Source organism: Girardinichthys multiradiatus, chromosome 4, assembly GCF_021462225.1.
Source record: "Girardinichthys multiradiatus isolate DD_20200921_A chromosome 4, DD_fGirMul_XY1, whole genome shotgun sequence".
In the NCBI taxonomy this organism is placed as follows: Eukaryota; Metazoa; Chordata; class Actinopteri; order Cyprinodontiformes; family Goodeidae; genus Girardinichthys; species Girardinichthys multiradiatus.
The window spans coordinates 47,223,471-47,240,149 of record NC_061797.1 but is presented as its reverse complement, the minus strand read 5'-3'; the positions used below and the strand labels follow the sequence as shown (position 1 = coordinate 47,240,149).

At 39.3% G+C, this 16,679-nt stretch overlaps 1 protein-coding gene across 6 annotated transcripts in view; it reads left to right on the top strand.

Moving 5' to 3' along the window:
• The window catches only part of zgc:158464 (uncharacterized protein LOC791139 homolog), a 114,909-nt gene that overhangs the window by 75,094 nt on the left and 23,136 nt on the right, over positions 1-16,679 (top strand). For 5 of the 6 annotated variants that reach the window (XM_047363202.1, XM_047363198.1, XM_047363197.1 and 2 more), the window contains exon 3: positions 2,844-3,062. In XM_047363202.1, the coding sequence (XP_047219158.1) occupies positions 2,844-3,062 (219 nt within the window). Of the gene's footprint in view, positions 1-2,843; positions 3,063-3,853; positions 3,953-16,679 lie in introns of all 6 variants that reach the window. The other variant, XM_047363199.1, reaches the window with a different exon arrangement.

The following is a 16,679-nucleotide window of genomic DNA, read 5'->3' as shown; positions in this document are numbered from 1 at the left end:
TGAGTAACAACATGTTATTTTAATTTGTGATCGGCTCTGGAGTTTCTTGTTTATTCATGGCCATGGTACATGTAATATACAGTGAATGAGTGACAATAAGGAAATAAATCAGACTTGTCATGCTACTGTGAGCCACGAATAAAGGAGCTGTGAGACGTTATAAAAAGAGAAAGGAAATGCAGCATCTGGAAAGGAACTCCAGGACATCCGGGGAGGGGAAGGTAGGAGGGTCAGCAAGGGAGGGTGTGGCTGCCTGACCTTTGATCCCTAACAGAGGGTAGAAATCTAAGACAGAGGACAGACTGCAGCTGTGTTCCAACATGCAACCCCACAGTCATGTCAATCATCATAATTTCCCTAGATAGACGTGTCTCGACCCGAGAGAAGGACAAAAATGACAGAAGGAGGGAAGGACTGGATGTAGAAAGGAAACTGGGTCAATAGGGCTGCTATCACCATACAAACAGCGGTTTGATTTGAGCCAGTTCTCTGCAGCACTATATCAAAAATGCTTCTTTTACTCTCTTCTAGACACATTAGTTTCCTTGCAAGAGAGATGCAGCCTAATTATAACACGATCTAGTGAAACCAAGTACCATCAATAACGATTTGATTTATTTTAGTAATTCAATTCAAAAGGTGAAACTCATATATAGATTCATTACACACAATATATTTCAGATATTTACTTCAGACTCGCAGCTTGGCCTACACATTCAAGGCAAGGAGTGCTTGACCGTAGTCCAACAGTAAGTTGTTGCTATCCTCCACAAGGAGGGTAAGCTATAAAAGGTTTTTGCTCAACCAGATGACCTTTAACAGGGAGCTCTGTTCAAGCATATTAATAGAAAGTCTAGAGGAAGGAAAAAGTATGGTAGAAAGCTACAGGGATAATCACAGCCTTCAGAGAATTGTGAAGCAAATTTCGTTCAATAGTTTGGGGGAGAGTTACAAGGCATGGAGCACAACCAAACTGCAATAAGAGCTCCCACACTCTGTGAAAATGTAGCATTTCGACTGAAATCGATGTCCCAGAGTCTGGAGGAAGAGTCGATAGGCACACAATAGAAGCTGTTTAAGGTACAGTTAGAGGTTTCCGCACTCAGTGAAATAATTTTCATTGGTCTTATGTAACATTTACATTTTCTAAGAAATTCTATTTTGAGTTTGCATTAGCTGTAATTCATGATCATCAAAATTACCAGAAAAGACACTTTCACTCTATATGTAATAAACATATACAGTTTCACCTTTTTAATTATTAAGCTAAAGAAATAAATAAATAACTTTGTTTCAGAATTTTTTGAGATGCACTTGGATTTTTACTCTTTGGAGTAAAGTCTCCACGTTTGTGTAATGCAGAATTACATTGCGATATGAGCCTCACCACAACCACAACCACCACCAGTAGCGGGTAGCTCCATTAGGCTCAACGCATTGCTCATTTTTCCACAAGCGCTCCCTTGGGCTAAAAAGCAATTATGCAGTAGTGTGGCACAATATTTCATTCTTTTCACATTGCGTCGCGCTATGATTGTGCTGGTCGCTAACAGCTTAATGTAGCCCTGGAGAAAGGGTGCCGCCTTCTAACAACTTCATGTGAGTAGAGGAAGCCTGGAGGGGTGGGGGCGGGGGGTTAAGCTCTCAAGGACACGATGCTTCATTAGCAGTCAGGTCTTTTTTACCTGATTACATGGAGCAGGAAAAGGGCATGCATCATGGTTTGGGTTTGATGTGCTTGACAAGTTTACAACATGAATAAAAAAAGTGAAATAAAAATGTAAGGTTTAATTATCCTGCTTGTCCTTTCTGTGTTTACATGGATAACATATATCTAAGGGTTTTTAAACACTATGCCTTCTGCTTCTCAGGTTAAGCGCTTTTACACCATGATTAGGTGTCTGAGATGATCTGTTGCATGAAAGTAAATATCTCAGACAATTTAGCAGCCCAACACATTCTTTCCAGGAACTATGTTTCTGGTGATTTTACACATTTAAAGAAAAGTGTGGACATTTCAAGAGGCATAACTACAGATAAGCCAGAGACCTGGAAATGCTCCAGGAGCCATTTATTGTTACATGTTTTCAAAAGCTACATCTAGGTTTAAAACATGCGGGCTTCCTTTCTCACTGAGTGAAGATAACAAAAAGCGAAAATCCATCATGCCCACATATGTTTTTGTACAACCACCATGGTAGATAAAAACCTCTTCATGTTGACAGAGCTTCTATTTTGTGTGTATTTGTTTTCCTCTCCATCTCTGGTGATTTTGCACAAATTGATCCCTCTGAGAGGTTGCATCCAGTGTTGGGTTTTCATTTTAGCTGAACAGTTTTTTAGCAACAAGACTGAATGATGATGTTTTACAGTTTATCTTCATTTTAAAATATTGACATTTGTTCACCACAGACGCAGACTTAAATCCACCAACATCAGAATGTATTAGCAATAAATTAGTGCTGCTTTATTGCAATACATTGTGATAGCTGTGTTAAAATATCAGAACATACTTTTATTTACATCAGATTTTTGACTGTGACTGATATATCTAGAGTATACCTGTGGACCTGAGAGCTTCAGTTCCTCCTGCAGTTGATATCACAATAACTGAAAAAGGCATTTTATATTTTGGGCTCAGTTAGATTTACAAGAAAACATCCTATATGAAGTTATTTTTGTTTTATTCTGAAGCAGCTTTCTCATTTTCACTTTGTCCTCTCATATTTATTTATCACATTTTATGATATGTTCTATTACATTTAAGCTATTGAAAATTTTATCCCCAAACATTTTATTTAAAAAACGTCTCAGTAATGACAGATCTTTTCTTCTGATTGCAGAGATCAGGTCTGGTGGTCGAGGGTCTAAGGATGGAGTTGTCAGGCAGCTGCCCCTTTACGACACGCCGTATGAGCCAACAGAAAACGGAGGAGACTCCGACCCCGAGCGCTTGCGTTGCCCCAGAGAGAGCCGACTCCCCCAGGATGATGAGCGGCCCCCGGAGGAGTACGACCAGCCCTGGGAGTGGAAGAAGGAGAGGATTTCCAAAGCCTTTGCAGGTATAAGCCTAAACATTACTGTTCAAAGTCATGGTGAATATTAAATAGTAGATGCAGTTAGAACTGGCTGTAGAGCACTGAATAGAGGGATGCATGGGCTCTTTTAGTCTAAATGTTCTTTCTCAGTTTAAACTTCAGATCATTTATAAAAGCCCTCTGTTCTGTCTGTTAAGCACTGTTACTTTTCATTTCAAAACCCTAGACTGTAACTCACAGGGTTCAACTATATTTAGTTTTGCAGAAACTGCTTCATGGACATGTCAAATGTATGACTCGATTAAAAAAATGGTGTTCTCTTTTGCTTTGCTAACCCACGTGTCTGTTTTTCCACCTCTAACAAATTTTATTATTTGCCTCTGGCAGGTTATGATGGCTCTGCTGATGTTGCTGCTGCTGCTGCATTAACTTGTTTGTTTATACTTCCCTTTGGGGTTTGTGTTATTTTCCTGCTAGATTCATTTTGCGGGTGTCCGGGCTAATGTTTGCTGTTTTGATACAACTCCTTCCAGTTCAAACCGTGTTGATACCTAAGCTTCTCTGGTTGGTTATGGAAGTTGCATGTAGGTGCAGGTAGTAACTGTAGTCTGAGAGCTTGAGCATGGCTAACACAGCCATAACATCAAACAGGGCTGTTCCTTTTAGGGCCGGGGTTTTGATAGACAAATATACACTTGAAATTCTAAAACTATTAAATCAGTAATCTAACTGAGAGAGAAAATCTGCAACTTTAAATATTTTTTCATCGCCCCTTTTCTCTTTATACATTTTTTCTTTTTTTTATTCTCGGACAGCTCTGCTTTGTTATGACTGCATTAGCTACGAGGGCTCTGTAAGTGGAACTGGATCAGATCCCCCTGGAAGAAAGGACTCTACTTCTAAATCCCTCACAGGTACCACTGGAAACGGGCTGAGAAGTGTCTTTCTTTCTGTGTACACAGTATGTTCTTGATAGACGCTGATGCCTGTACTTGTGGATTCTTACTTTCTTACTGTGAGCCTGTTAAATTCTGCCAATACCAGCATTCTTTATAGAAGGTTAATTAGTCAAAATATCGTCACTATTTGGGTCTAAAATGCCATTGCATCGAAATCGGCCTGCAATAATCAATGCTGAAAATGTGGCCTAATTCAAATGACATTATCAAGCTGCTACTTGAGTTTGAAGTGGACTCAAAAAAGGGAATGGCTTGCAAAAATGCTTCAAATTAGCCTTTTACAGACACAAGTGTTTTAAGTGCAATTAACATTTGCGGATGCTCAGAAAAAGAAGTGGCGGTTGATGGGTTTACAAGCTGAAGCCCTCCCCAGCTAAAAGAGCGGAGCAGTAAAAAGATGATTAAAACTGCAGGTAGGGAAACACTGATATGCTCTACAGCCTTTTTATTGTAATGCTGTAGGTACAGAAAACACAGCTTATTGTTTCCATTGTACAGCTCACTGGTTGCACAAGCTCAGAATGGTAAAGCAGAAGGCACAGAAACAATATTAATCCATTACATAACTGTTATATTTAAATAGACTAAAAGACATCTTTGACATCTTTGCAATTTTCAGCTCTTAGAGTGAATAAAATTGTTGAATTAAGCTCCTTCAGTTTAAAAGAAAGGTGAGTTTCTCTATGCAATGAGTAAGTAGTTTGTTAAATCTGTATTTGAGAATTAGGAGTTTTTGGACTATCTTGTTCATTTGAATGAGCATAGATGAAAAGACATTAAGAGTTTTTTCCATGTTTAGAAGTTTCCTATTGCTTCAAAGCAAGTCTAGAATTGCTTGGAAAAGCTATTTATGTGAGATAATCGCTTCCGAAAACATTAGTTGATTTTTAAGGATTCTTCTTAACTCAAAGGTCAGTTCATATTTTCATTCATAAGCCACACCCACTTCAGACCACCATATTAAAGATATTGTGCGACGGCGTCATCATGAATGTATGTAATGCAAATCCATTCAGTGTATTTTTCTAAAAATATCACTCAATGTTGTGGTGTCCCCAAAGGTTGGACATTTACCGACTTGGATATGCTTCCTCAAGGTCATGTTTCTGGTTCCAGATATAGATTTCATCTGATTACCTCATGTCTGAGAATCACCCTACTAACTTTTTAGATAGCTAGCGATGAAACTTTGTTCATGGACAACATATTCAAAATTGTAGCATTTTCTTTTTAGTTTCAGTTATAAATTGGATGTGTGCATTTTTTAGGCGTTCAGCCCCTGGGGTGAGATTTTCTTTCTTTTTGGTTTTGCATTTTTTGCGATGTAGCAAATAAATGTTTTAAATGGGTGTACCCTCATGCAGAATTACCGAAGAATACTACACATATAATGATTTTTTAATTGTTTAAGCTATGAGACAAAACATGTTGACCTTTGCCATGCAGGCTAACCAGTAGTACATTTTCTGTCTGATCATTGGAGCACATACTAGTATTTTATTTGCAAGGGGTCAATAACATGAATGTCCCATGCTCCATTAGATGCATGGAAACCTGCCCTTGCCTCTGCGGGCTTGAACTCCTAAAAAGAGATGTTAACTCTGATAACTGTCATTGAAATCATTGAGATAGTTCAATGGAAATTTGCTTAGTAACCATGAGACCAACAGAAGGGTTATGTTTTCTCTTATGTCTCTCTCTTATGTGATAATAGAGCACTTGCTAACTCATGAATCTCATTTGTGGAGGGGGAAAAATAGGTTTAGGGGAGTGTTTAGTGCATACCCCGCAGTGATGAGAGTACCAGTCTGTAGCAACCTACAGTACTTAATGATAGTATCACTCGTCATTCCACATGGCCAGAAACACAGCAAAAACTTTTTAATATTTTACAAAATCGTAGCAATTCTGAAGATTATAGAATACAGGAGATGTCAACAGGCTTTCTTATTTTCTGTAAGTATTTCTGACCTGAACAAACATGCCATGTAACCATCTATTCATCTTGTTAATTGTGTTTTGTATGCTCCTATGAGGTCTTTACATTGCTCTTACATCCCTTACCTTCTGCCCCTAAATATTTTTCTGTCAAGCAGCACTCAGGCGAGACGCTTTCCTGCTTCAGCGTTACCCTTACAAACCTGTTTTGATGATGATTGATTTTATTTTTCTGGAATCTCAGATGTTTTTCTTGGAATTAAAGACATTGGTAGTTAGTTTATCTCTTTAAAGGGAATGTACAGGTGTTGGACAATGAAACTGAAAAACCAGGTTTTAGACCACAATAATTTATTAGTATGGTGTAGGGCCTCCTTTTGCGGCCAATACAGCATCAATTCGTCTTGGGAATGACATATACAAGTCCTGCACAGTGGTCAGAGGGATTTTACGCCATTCTTCTTGCAGGATAGTGACCAGGTCATTACGTGATACTGGTGGAGGAAAACGTTTCCTGACTCGCTCCTCCAGAACACCCCAAAGTGGCTCAATAATATTTAGATCTGGTGACTGTGCAGGCCATGGGAGATGTTCAACTTCACTTTCATGTTCATCAAACCAATCTTTCACCAGTCTTGCTGTGTGTATTGGTGCATTGTCATCTTGATGCAAGGCACCGCCTTCAGGATACAATGTTTGAACCATTGGATGCACATGGTCCTCAAGAATGGTTCGGTAGTCCTTGGCAGTGACGCGCCCATCTAGCACAAGTATTGGGCCAAGGGAATGCCATGATATGGCAGCCCAAACCATCACTGATCCACCCCCATGCTTCACTCTGGGCATGCAACACTCTTGGATGTGGGGAAAACAGTAAAGGTGGACTCATCAGAGAACCATACATGTTTCACATTGTCCACAGCCCAAGATTTGCGCTCCTTGCACCATTGAAACCGACGTTTGGCATTGGCATGAGTGATCAAAGGTTTGGCTATAGCAGCCCGGCCGTGTATATTGACCCTGTGGAGCTCCCGACGGACAGTTCTGGTGGAAACAGGAGAGTTGAGGTGCACATTTAATTCTGCCATGATTTGGGCAGCCGTGGATTTATGTTTTTTAGCACCCAAACATCCCTTTCATACAGCTTCCTCTTGCGTCCACAGTTAATCCTGTTGGATGTGGTTTGTCCTTGGTGGTATTCTGACATTACCCTGGATATCGTGGCTCTTGATACATCACAAAGACTTGCTGTCTTGGTCACAGATGCGCCAGCAAGACGTGCACCAACAATTTGTCCTCTTTTGAACTCTGGTATGTCATCCATAATGTTGTGTGCATTTCAATATTTTGAGCAAAACTGTGCTCTTACCCTGCTAATTGAACCTTCACACTCTGCTCTTACTGGTGCAATGTGCAATCAATGAAGACTGGCTACCAGGCTGGTCCAATTTAGCCATGAAACCTCCCACACTAAAATGACAGGTGTTTCAGTTTCATTGTCCAACCCCTGTAGGTCCACCTTTACTTAAATAATTTCTCACTGTTTGGAAAAAAAACCAGAAGGAAAACAGAAAGCATCTCACGGGCAAATCATGCCAACACAGACTTGTTTGCTTTCTCAAGTGTCAGCATAGACCAGCCTTGGATCTAGACATCAAGAGGCTTAAAGAAACGTTCCTACCTTTTGAGGTGTAAGCTTATGTGTTTCTGATCTTTGCAACCTGCTAAACTCCAGTGCAAAGATTTTATTCAGCGCTTAGTGTGCTTGTGGGAACTAGTGATGCCTGCTTTATTTCTCCTAACATCACTCTTCTGACACCTGCATTTTCATTTGAGAGACCTCAAAGAGTACAGACAAAATTTCCCAGACATTGTTATTCTTTCAGCCTGTGTTTGATGGTAGACGTGCATACACCCCTTTGCAATAGTACATAAATATAATCTACTTTTTTTTCCTTAAAGTTTTTTATTAAAATGTCAGAATTATCAGTGCATCAAAAGTCAGGAAACATTTGTAAACCTGTCAGAGAAAACCTCTGTCATTTTTCCATAACAGATTTGGTTTGGTCTTTTAAGGAGAGGGTTTAGATGCTTTAACCCACCCTGTCCTTGCTTAATTTGCAGGAAGCTCTATAAAAATACTCGTCCAACTCCATAATTGTGAGGTCCATGTGCTCACTGATCTATACTGATAATGTAGGTTTCTATCGAAGCCAAAAAAAAAAAAAATCTTCATACGGGCTCAAAGAAAACTCTTGGTTTATTTTCACAGTTTTTATACTTATTTTATCTCCAGTTTGGAAGCAAAAAGTTAGATTTTTTTAGGTCGATGAAATGCAGAGAATACTTGAGCTGTGACAGATATCAGATTCACATGTTTTGGAGCTTGATTGTAGATGAGTAGTGCATTGCCCATTTTTTTTTTTTTCCATAAGTAGGATGGCCGGTGCCGCTGTGATTAGAGGTCCTCTGCACCTCCAGATTACTGGAAAAACCATCTTCCAATGATTTTAATCCAGTCTCTGATGCTCCTTTATTCCAGAATCTCTGGTGATCCCTATCTTTAGGTTATCGTAGAGATATTTTAATATCCAGTATTTACTTTTAGTGTGTTTAACTAAAAGTGTTCACTAATGACTAAAACAAAATTCCTGGCTTTATTTTATACAAAATAACACAAATCCACAAATCAGTATTTGGGGTCCAGTTTCCAATCTCCAGTTTTGGAAAATCTTAATTAATACCAATTTTAGCTGATTTTAACTCTAGTGTTAGTCTAAACACTAGAGCAAAGACAAAGTTGTTAGTTTAAATTTTAACTGTTTTAGTGATTACTAATATTAGCTAGTATTATTACAAAAACAGTAATTTCTATAGATTTTTCCAACATTTCCGAATCCAGCATATTCCGTGAAAGACAGAGGTTTAAAGCTCAAAAGCAACTTTGCTGAACTCCTATCAGCCTTTCTGTGATCTGCTGTAAGGCTTGCTCCCTCTCTCACAGCTTGGATGGACTACAGACACGTCTCGACATAGTGTAGAAAATAGTTTCCTTTTTAATCACCTCTTACCTCTTGTCTTTATTTTAAACTACTTGCTGATAGCGGAAATAACAAACTTTCATTGCACAGTAGCAACTTCCACACCGAACAGTGTTGTCATTGTGACAAAGATTAATCTGTTCAGTTTCTGGTCAGAGCCAATCAAGCTGATTTTTTTTTTTTCTGCTCACCTCTACTTTATATGCTGCTTTATAAGTTTGATTTCAAAAAGTCATTCATAGAGAAAAATAATATGTAAATGAAAATGTGATATTAGTTTTGGGTTTTTTTATTGGTTAAACAAAGAAAACATTGCTTTGTAGACTGAAGTTAACATGTTTGACTTGTTTGCATGCTCTGTGATTGCGAACTCGTTTTCTGCTCCCCACTTATCTCCACTGAGGTGATGTTGCAGCGTCTGCAGCATTTAGATGAAAACCTTATCGGATTGCAGTATAATGTCTGATTCAAGCATTTCTGTTGGCAGACGGCCCGTTTCAAGTCAGTCTAACTATAATATAGCTTTATGTGCTTTTAGGGATCTAGAGGGGAAATGTTCCTTAGCAATATTTCTGTCGTTGCTGAAGCCCTTCATGACTTTATGCTATTAATGATGAATTCTCACCAGTCTTGTTTCAGAAGCTAACAAACATTTACAGTTCATATGCTAATAAATTTGATGGAAACAAAAGCCTCTCTAAATGAATTTTTAGCAGTTAATCAAAATTTGCAGCCTTATTATTATTTTTGAAGTTGAGTGTTACACAACAGAGCTCTACCTACAGTCTGCCCCTACGGTATAACACAATAACACAATCACTTCAGAAGACTATTTGTCTTTATCAGCAGTAGAGGAGGAGAAGCAGCGTAATGCTCCATGCTTCAGCCCCTTTTTTTGCACATATCACTTGCATACTCGCCTCTTCACGACACTTGGTCTGCTGTTATTATTCACTGCTGGACTATCTCCTGACAGGTATGCAATGGAATGTAAATTTCCTGCCTTGTTAGGGTGCTGGGGGGCTGTGTACTTGCAGTTTGGTTAATCACTCATCCTCGCTCTCCTTCAGCCTGCCTCTAAAACATGCACTTGCCACAACCCCTTCCTGCCTCCCTCCTGGCAGCAGAGGGTGATGGATGAGTTTGGAGAAGTGTGTGGATACGTAGCAGAATTTCACCATCTATAATACAGCTTCAAAGTTTGGGATCAAAGGTTAATGTGTATTCTCCAAAAAAACTAATTTGTGCAATTCAAAAACAATGAATCCATCTGACGATAAGTTAATATTAATCTATTAAGCTATTCGATATGAGAAAATGCTAGGAAACATAAAGTGTCCTTTCATGCTCCAGAGAGCATCACAAAATGGTTCTAACAAGGAGTGGGAGGTCCCATTGCCCATCTTTGCATTGCATGAGGACAAATATTTGCCTCAAAGATTGTCAACTGGCAGCTGCACTAAATAGTATCCACCTCACACCAGCGTCAGCGTCAAATGTGCAGAGGCACCTCTAGGATGCCGGACTTATTAGCAGAACTGCAGAGAAAAAGCTGTATCTCAGGCTGGACAGTGAAAAGTAAAGACTGAGATGGGCAAAACAGCTCAGATATTGGACAATGGAAAAATATGTTGTGGGCATAGTCCAAGTTTGAGTTCTTTGTATGAGTAATTTGTTAGATCCAGAACAAATGAAAGACTCTAAACAGCAGATTTGGCCTCACAGGGTTATCTGATGCAACCTGTGGACATCTCATTGAGGCCAGTTTCATCCTACAACAGAATGTGGACCCAAATCCCACCTTCAAACTGTCAGCAATATTTAAAAAGGTAGTCAGACAAAATTCTGACTGTCATGAAGTGGCGAGCACAGGTTTTGGATTTGAACATTGTTGAGCTGGTGTGGGAGCAGGAAACGACATGAAGTACTTTGAAAAATATACAGTTTAAAGTCCTAAAGTCTGCAGGATGAAGAACACATTCGCCATTTTACTTTTTAAAATCTTAACTTCTAACTCTGTCAATGTTTTCATGTATTATTACCTTGCTGTGTTTGATATTTAGATGTTTTTTATATTTATTTTCATGTAAAACATTTTGTTTTACACTTTGAACAATAGTTTACAGAGAAACCTGCAGATCACACCATGAAAGGCTCTCTTCACATCTCTCAGCTTGTATATTTTAACTGTGGACACCTCACCATGGGAAATCTGACCCTCAAAACTACAGAACTAGGACTGAATGCCAGTGATACATAATCTTGTTGCCTAGGGTCCCGTACATTTAACTCCAGGAGATCACAGGTCTTGCAGAAGAGGTTTCATGTTTTTTTTAAATGAACCTTTTTTGGGTTAACGACCCAGAACACTGAGACTTGTGTTTAATGTCCTAATATAAATAATTGATTCAGTTACAGTTCTGCTCTGAATGCTTTCACTAGGGTTAAAGCCAGGTGTTTGGTGGCTGCTGTGGATCTGTTTCTCTCTGCTGGCCTGGTCCGATTTCCCCCGGCGTTGTCTGTCAAAGCACAGCCAGACCTTCTCCTTGTGGCCTGTGCTGCATCACCCTGCTGATAACCTTGCAGACAGCCCTCTTTCATGAGCTTCAAATGTGTCCTACCGCCTTCAACAGAGCACTGCCACTGGTCTTATCTTCACTTACACACATTGGCAACACACAACAGCGCTACAACCATCCCTCATGGAGCTCAAGAGCAGGACTTCGCCAGCTTGACCCAAATGGAAGCTGCAACTGGACAGCTGCCAGTAACTCACATTTCATTTTCTCTATATGGAAGATCGAGGGACATTACTGTCAATTCGTCTCTATCACCTATTTTCCTGCACCTATTTCTTTTTAATGCAAACACACCATCTTTCAAAACAGATCTACTCGCTGAGAAAGAGTGGGACCGTATAATGTGACGGATGCAGTGTGCAGAGAATTATGAGGTGACATTTCGGTTTCCCCCGGAGCATTACACTGTTGTTATCTGTAATAATTTAGGGGCAGATGGGAAAAACACGTTTTCAGGAGACACGGGTTTTGTTTGCAGAGCTCCCCTTCTTATAATGTGTGGCATAAACATTACAATCTTCCAGCTTGTTGTGAATGTGCATGCAATTAGCCAACTAAATTAAGCAGAACTAGGCTGAATGCCATTGGTGGAAACAAGCAGAGCTGATGATTTATGGTGCAGCACTGTTTAGACTGATGGAGTGCTATAAGCTAATAAAAGCCTCTGGTAAACAAATACCTGGCTTTAAAAATTGCTGTCAAATTGGAAGAATAAAAAGAAAGTGTCAAAGATTTAAAATGATACTTTAAGTATTCTGCTCCACATAACTAAACAAGCAAACACATGCAGCCATTCACAGATTTCACCTATTGATGTTTCATGTCCTGCCAATTTTGTACAACCAGCTTGAATGACAGGTGCTTTGTTGATTGAGAATCATTAATCTGCTTTGGCCCTTTTGTCAACAGAAAGAGATATTTACTCATGTGGATCGGGGATTATGTAGATGAGAGCGAGGCATATCGATCACAATGCAATAGGATTAGATGGCAAAGCAGACATGAAGCTTTTACACCACCTTTGGAGGCACTCATTAAAATTTTTTATATCTTTCTGGTATTTCACAGAGGAAAACTGGAAAAATGATGCTAAATTCGGGCTGCACAGTGGCACAGTTGGTAGCACTGTTGCCTTGCAGCAAGAAGGTCCTGGGTTCGATACCCGGCCGGGGGTCTTTCTTCATGGAGTTTGCATGTTCTCCCCATGCATGCGTGAGTTCTCTCCGGCTTCCTCCCACAGTCCAAAGACATGCCTGTTAGGTTAATTGGTCTCTCTAAATTGCCCTTAGGTGTATGAATGAGTGTGTGCGTGGTTGTTTGTGTGTTGCCCTGCGATGGACTGGCGACCTGTCCAGGGTGTACCCCGCCTCTCGCCCATAGACTGCTGGAGATAGGCACCAGCTCCCCCGTCACCCACTATGGAATAAGCGGTAGAAAATGACTGACTGACTGATGCTAAACTTCATAATGGTGCCTCTGTGTCCAGACAGCAATAATAAGTTGTGCATCCCAAGCATTACTTAAAGTTCATCACAAAGAGATGACATACGGTGCCCTGGAAAAGTATTCATTGCACTTGAGTTTTTTTTACAATGTGTCATGTTGCAACTACAAAGTGAAGTCTATTTTATTTAGATTTTATGTTATAGACCAACACAAAGCATAACTGTGAAGAGGAAAATGTGTTCTATTTTTTTACACACAAAAACCTGAAAAGTGTGCTGTTCATTTGTATTCAGGAAACCTAAAAGTCCGGCCCAGCCCAACCCATTGATTTTAGAAGTTACCCCATTACCGAACAGCCCACATGTGGTTCGATTTCAATAAAAATACAGCTGTAGTTAAAGGCCTCAAAGGTTTAGTAGAGAAAATTCATAAACAAACAGAATCCCAAAGACAAAGGAACATATCAAACAGGTCAGGAATAAAGTTGTGGACAAGTCACAGAGCACTGTTCGGTCCATCATCTGAAAATAGAAATGACTGGAGAACATTAATCAGTGAAGCAGCCAAGAGGTCAATTGTAACTCTTGAGGAGCTGCAGAGATCCATGGCTCAGGTGTGACAATCTGTTGACAAGGCAATTATTAGTAGTGCACTTCACAAATCTGGCCATTAAGGAAGACTGGGTGGAAGAAAGCAATTGCTGAAAGAAAGATTAGTTCTGCTTGCGGTTTTCCACAGGTCATGTGGGTACACAGCAAACATGTGGAAGAAGGTTGTCAAATAAGACTAAAATTGAACCCTTTTGCCTATACATGCAAGACAGTATGTGCAATTGCACATAGCCCTGAATGCTCCATCCCTATTTTGAAACGTGGTAGTGGCAGCATCATTTTGGATTAAACAGGATGATTGGATTTAACTTGGTAAAGACCAATTTTGGGAGGAAACCTGTTACAGGCTGGAAAAGACTTGAGTGGAGGTCCAGCTTTCAGTAGGAGACTGACCCTAAACATACAGCCAGAGCTACAAGGGAATCATTTATATCAAAGGTCATTAAACAGAGGACCACAAACTGGAGCCAAATGTAATCTTATCTGCCAGATTCTGCTTTAACCTGCGCACTTTTATAGAAATTAAAGCTGTTTTGAATGTAGCATTGGCAAACGTTATCAGTTTATAGATGTACAAAGCCGGTAGAGATGCAAATGAATTAGACTTTAAGTCACGTTTGGGCTGTTTTGTTACATAAAATCTACCATTGACTTTGAAGGTCAACTGTAAGGGTACATCGATCATTTGGAATTATATTGACTGTGGTTTACTTTGTCTACTTGCAATCTATGCAGACTACAACTACAGCAGGTTACCCACAAAACTCTGATTTCTGCATCAGCCAGTGTTTAAGAAAGCAGGATTATTTAGCATGATGTGTAAATGTTTAACACAGGGCACCCTGGACTTTATTTGAATTTGCTCTTGCTTTTAAAGAAACCTTCAATGTGTAGGCATGTGCTTGTCACACCTCCAGCAAGACATCTAAATCAAATGAAGGCCTAAGGTCCTTAATACGTTAAAGGTGAGGCAATCAGATCTTCATTTAAATGAAAAAAATATCAGTTTCATTAATTTTCAATGTGCTATATGCAATAATTCAGCTGTGCAAACAATAGAGTCTCAGCCACTTTCCAGAATCTCCTCGTCCCCACAGTGAGTCTGCAGAGTTCAGGCAGCCTTCTGCTCCCCAAACAATTACACGCTAATCTGCAATGTGAAATGAGCATTGGGCTTTTAATCTCATAGCCTGAGAGTCCCCGACTTCACCACAAAAAAGAGAAAGTCATATTAGGTCTTAGAGTTTTTGACCTTCTACTTCCATTGCACCACCATCCTACACATCTCCCATCAGTATAGACGGCAAAAGCTCTTTCCTCCAGCAAGCTATTGGTAGATTTGGCCCCCGACACCCCCAGCCCAGCTATTTAATTGCTTCTCAGATTGAATATTCTCTAGTTTTCCACTTCATTCAGCTTGCAGATATTGCTTCTCCTTATAATGTTCAGGATAACCACAGTGATGCATTTGCTTGCGGGATGGAAAACACACATCTATAACATGATATTTGTGCTGCTATTTAAAACCAACCAATGTAACAAATTATATCAAATGCTGAGGTAGGCAGTAACGCAGTCCTCCCCTTGTCAAGACAGGTGATTTACAGTAAAGCGGTCACATGGATAATTTACTTAAACATAGTTTTTACACCAGTGGTTCGCTGTTTCATTTTTTTAAAGATATAGGCATCTTATCCAAGTTCCTATATCTTCAGTCATTTTAAAACAATAATACAATGGAACTTGGACTTTTATTTCGTCTTTTGTATTATCTGATAAAAAAAAAATCAAAGGAACAAAAGTGATCCAATGCAGGATTGGTTAAATAGTACTTTGTAGTGATGCATGATTTTGTGATGATTTTGTTCAAATCTGACATTCCAAGTTTGAAGTTAGAAAGATTTTTTAAAAAGTTACCAACTGGGAATCCTGATCACAATATCCAGTATGGCTGCCTTGCATAGAAACCGCAGTAAAACAAATGTCCTTTTTCCCTTTTTGGCAATTTGTCTTGTGAACTCTTTCACACACAGTACTGTGCAACCTTTTGTGAATATGTTTAAAAGTACATAGTGCTGAGCTGTAATAAGAGCTTTTATTGCTAATAGTTGTTAGCCTGGTCACTGAGCATATCAAACAACAAATACCACCAGTTTTAGAACTTGGAACTGGAACAGCTTCAAGTTGGGTTCGCTGTCTTTGTCAGATCATCCTTGCAACTAAAATAAAGATAAAAGGAAGGCAGAAAAAGCAGTGCCCAACAATTGTTCTTGGCTCAGTCTTGTCAACTTCAATTCGTACTACGAGTTTTCTCAACTGCACTTCTTTTAAGAACAGTTATTAGCTCTACATCACAGTTAATTTGTTCTTCCTAACCTTGCCATTAATTAAAAGCAACATTTATTTTGAATACTACCAGAGACAGACAAGTACCTCTGTTTTACTTGTACCGCAGTAATAGAACCATGGGATTAGACAACTAACCAGGGTGGCTTCTCACACTATTGTAATTTATTGAAACTACTTGCATTCATCCACAACATTTAGCTCTGGGGAATACAGTCCAATGTGGGGACTAGCATAATTTGACTCTAAATAAGCGGTTCAGTTATTATTGCTATAGATTTGCGCTAAATAGACCAAAATTAGCATGTGTAAGGAAAGGACATTAATTTTTGCAATATTTTCATCTCTAGGGAAAAAATCAAGTTACTGTGACCAGTACTATGTTCTTGGTCACATTTTTAAGAAAACATTCAAAAAGGCATAATACCTCTGTTATATTAGCACAAATTGTCCTTATGTTTAATTAGTATAAGATACACAGCTTTAGGTCTATAACACTCCTTAAAATCTCACATTAAGGTAACACAAGTTGAACCCGTGGTAAGACAGGCCACAGTGCATTTTTGGATATGCTGAAGATCTTTGCAGTATGACTGTTGCAACCTTTAGACAGGAGATGAACGTTTAATGCTTCACTGCTACAACATTTACATAAGTGCCAGCGAAGACCCAGTAACATTATTTAATCTCTTGCTACATCATGCAGACACTCTTATAGCAC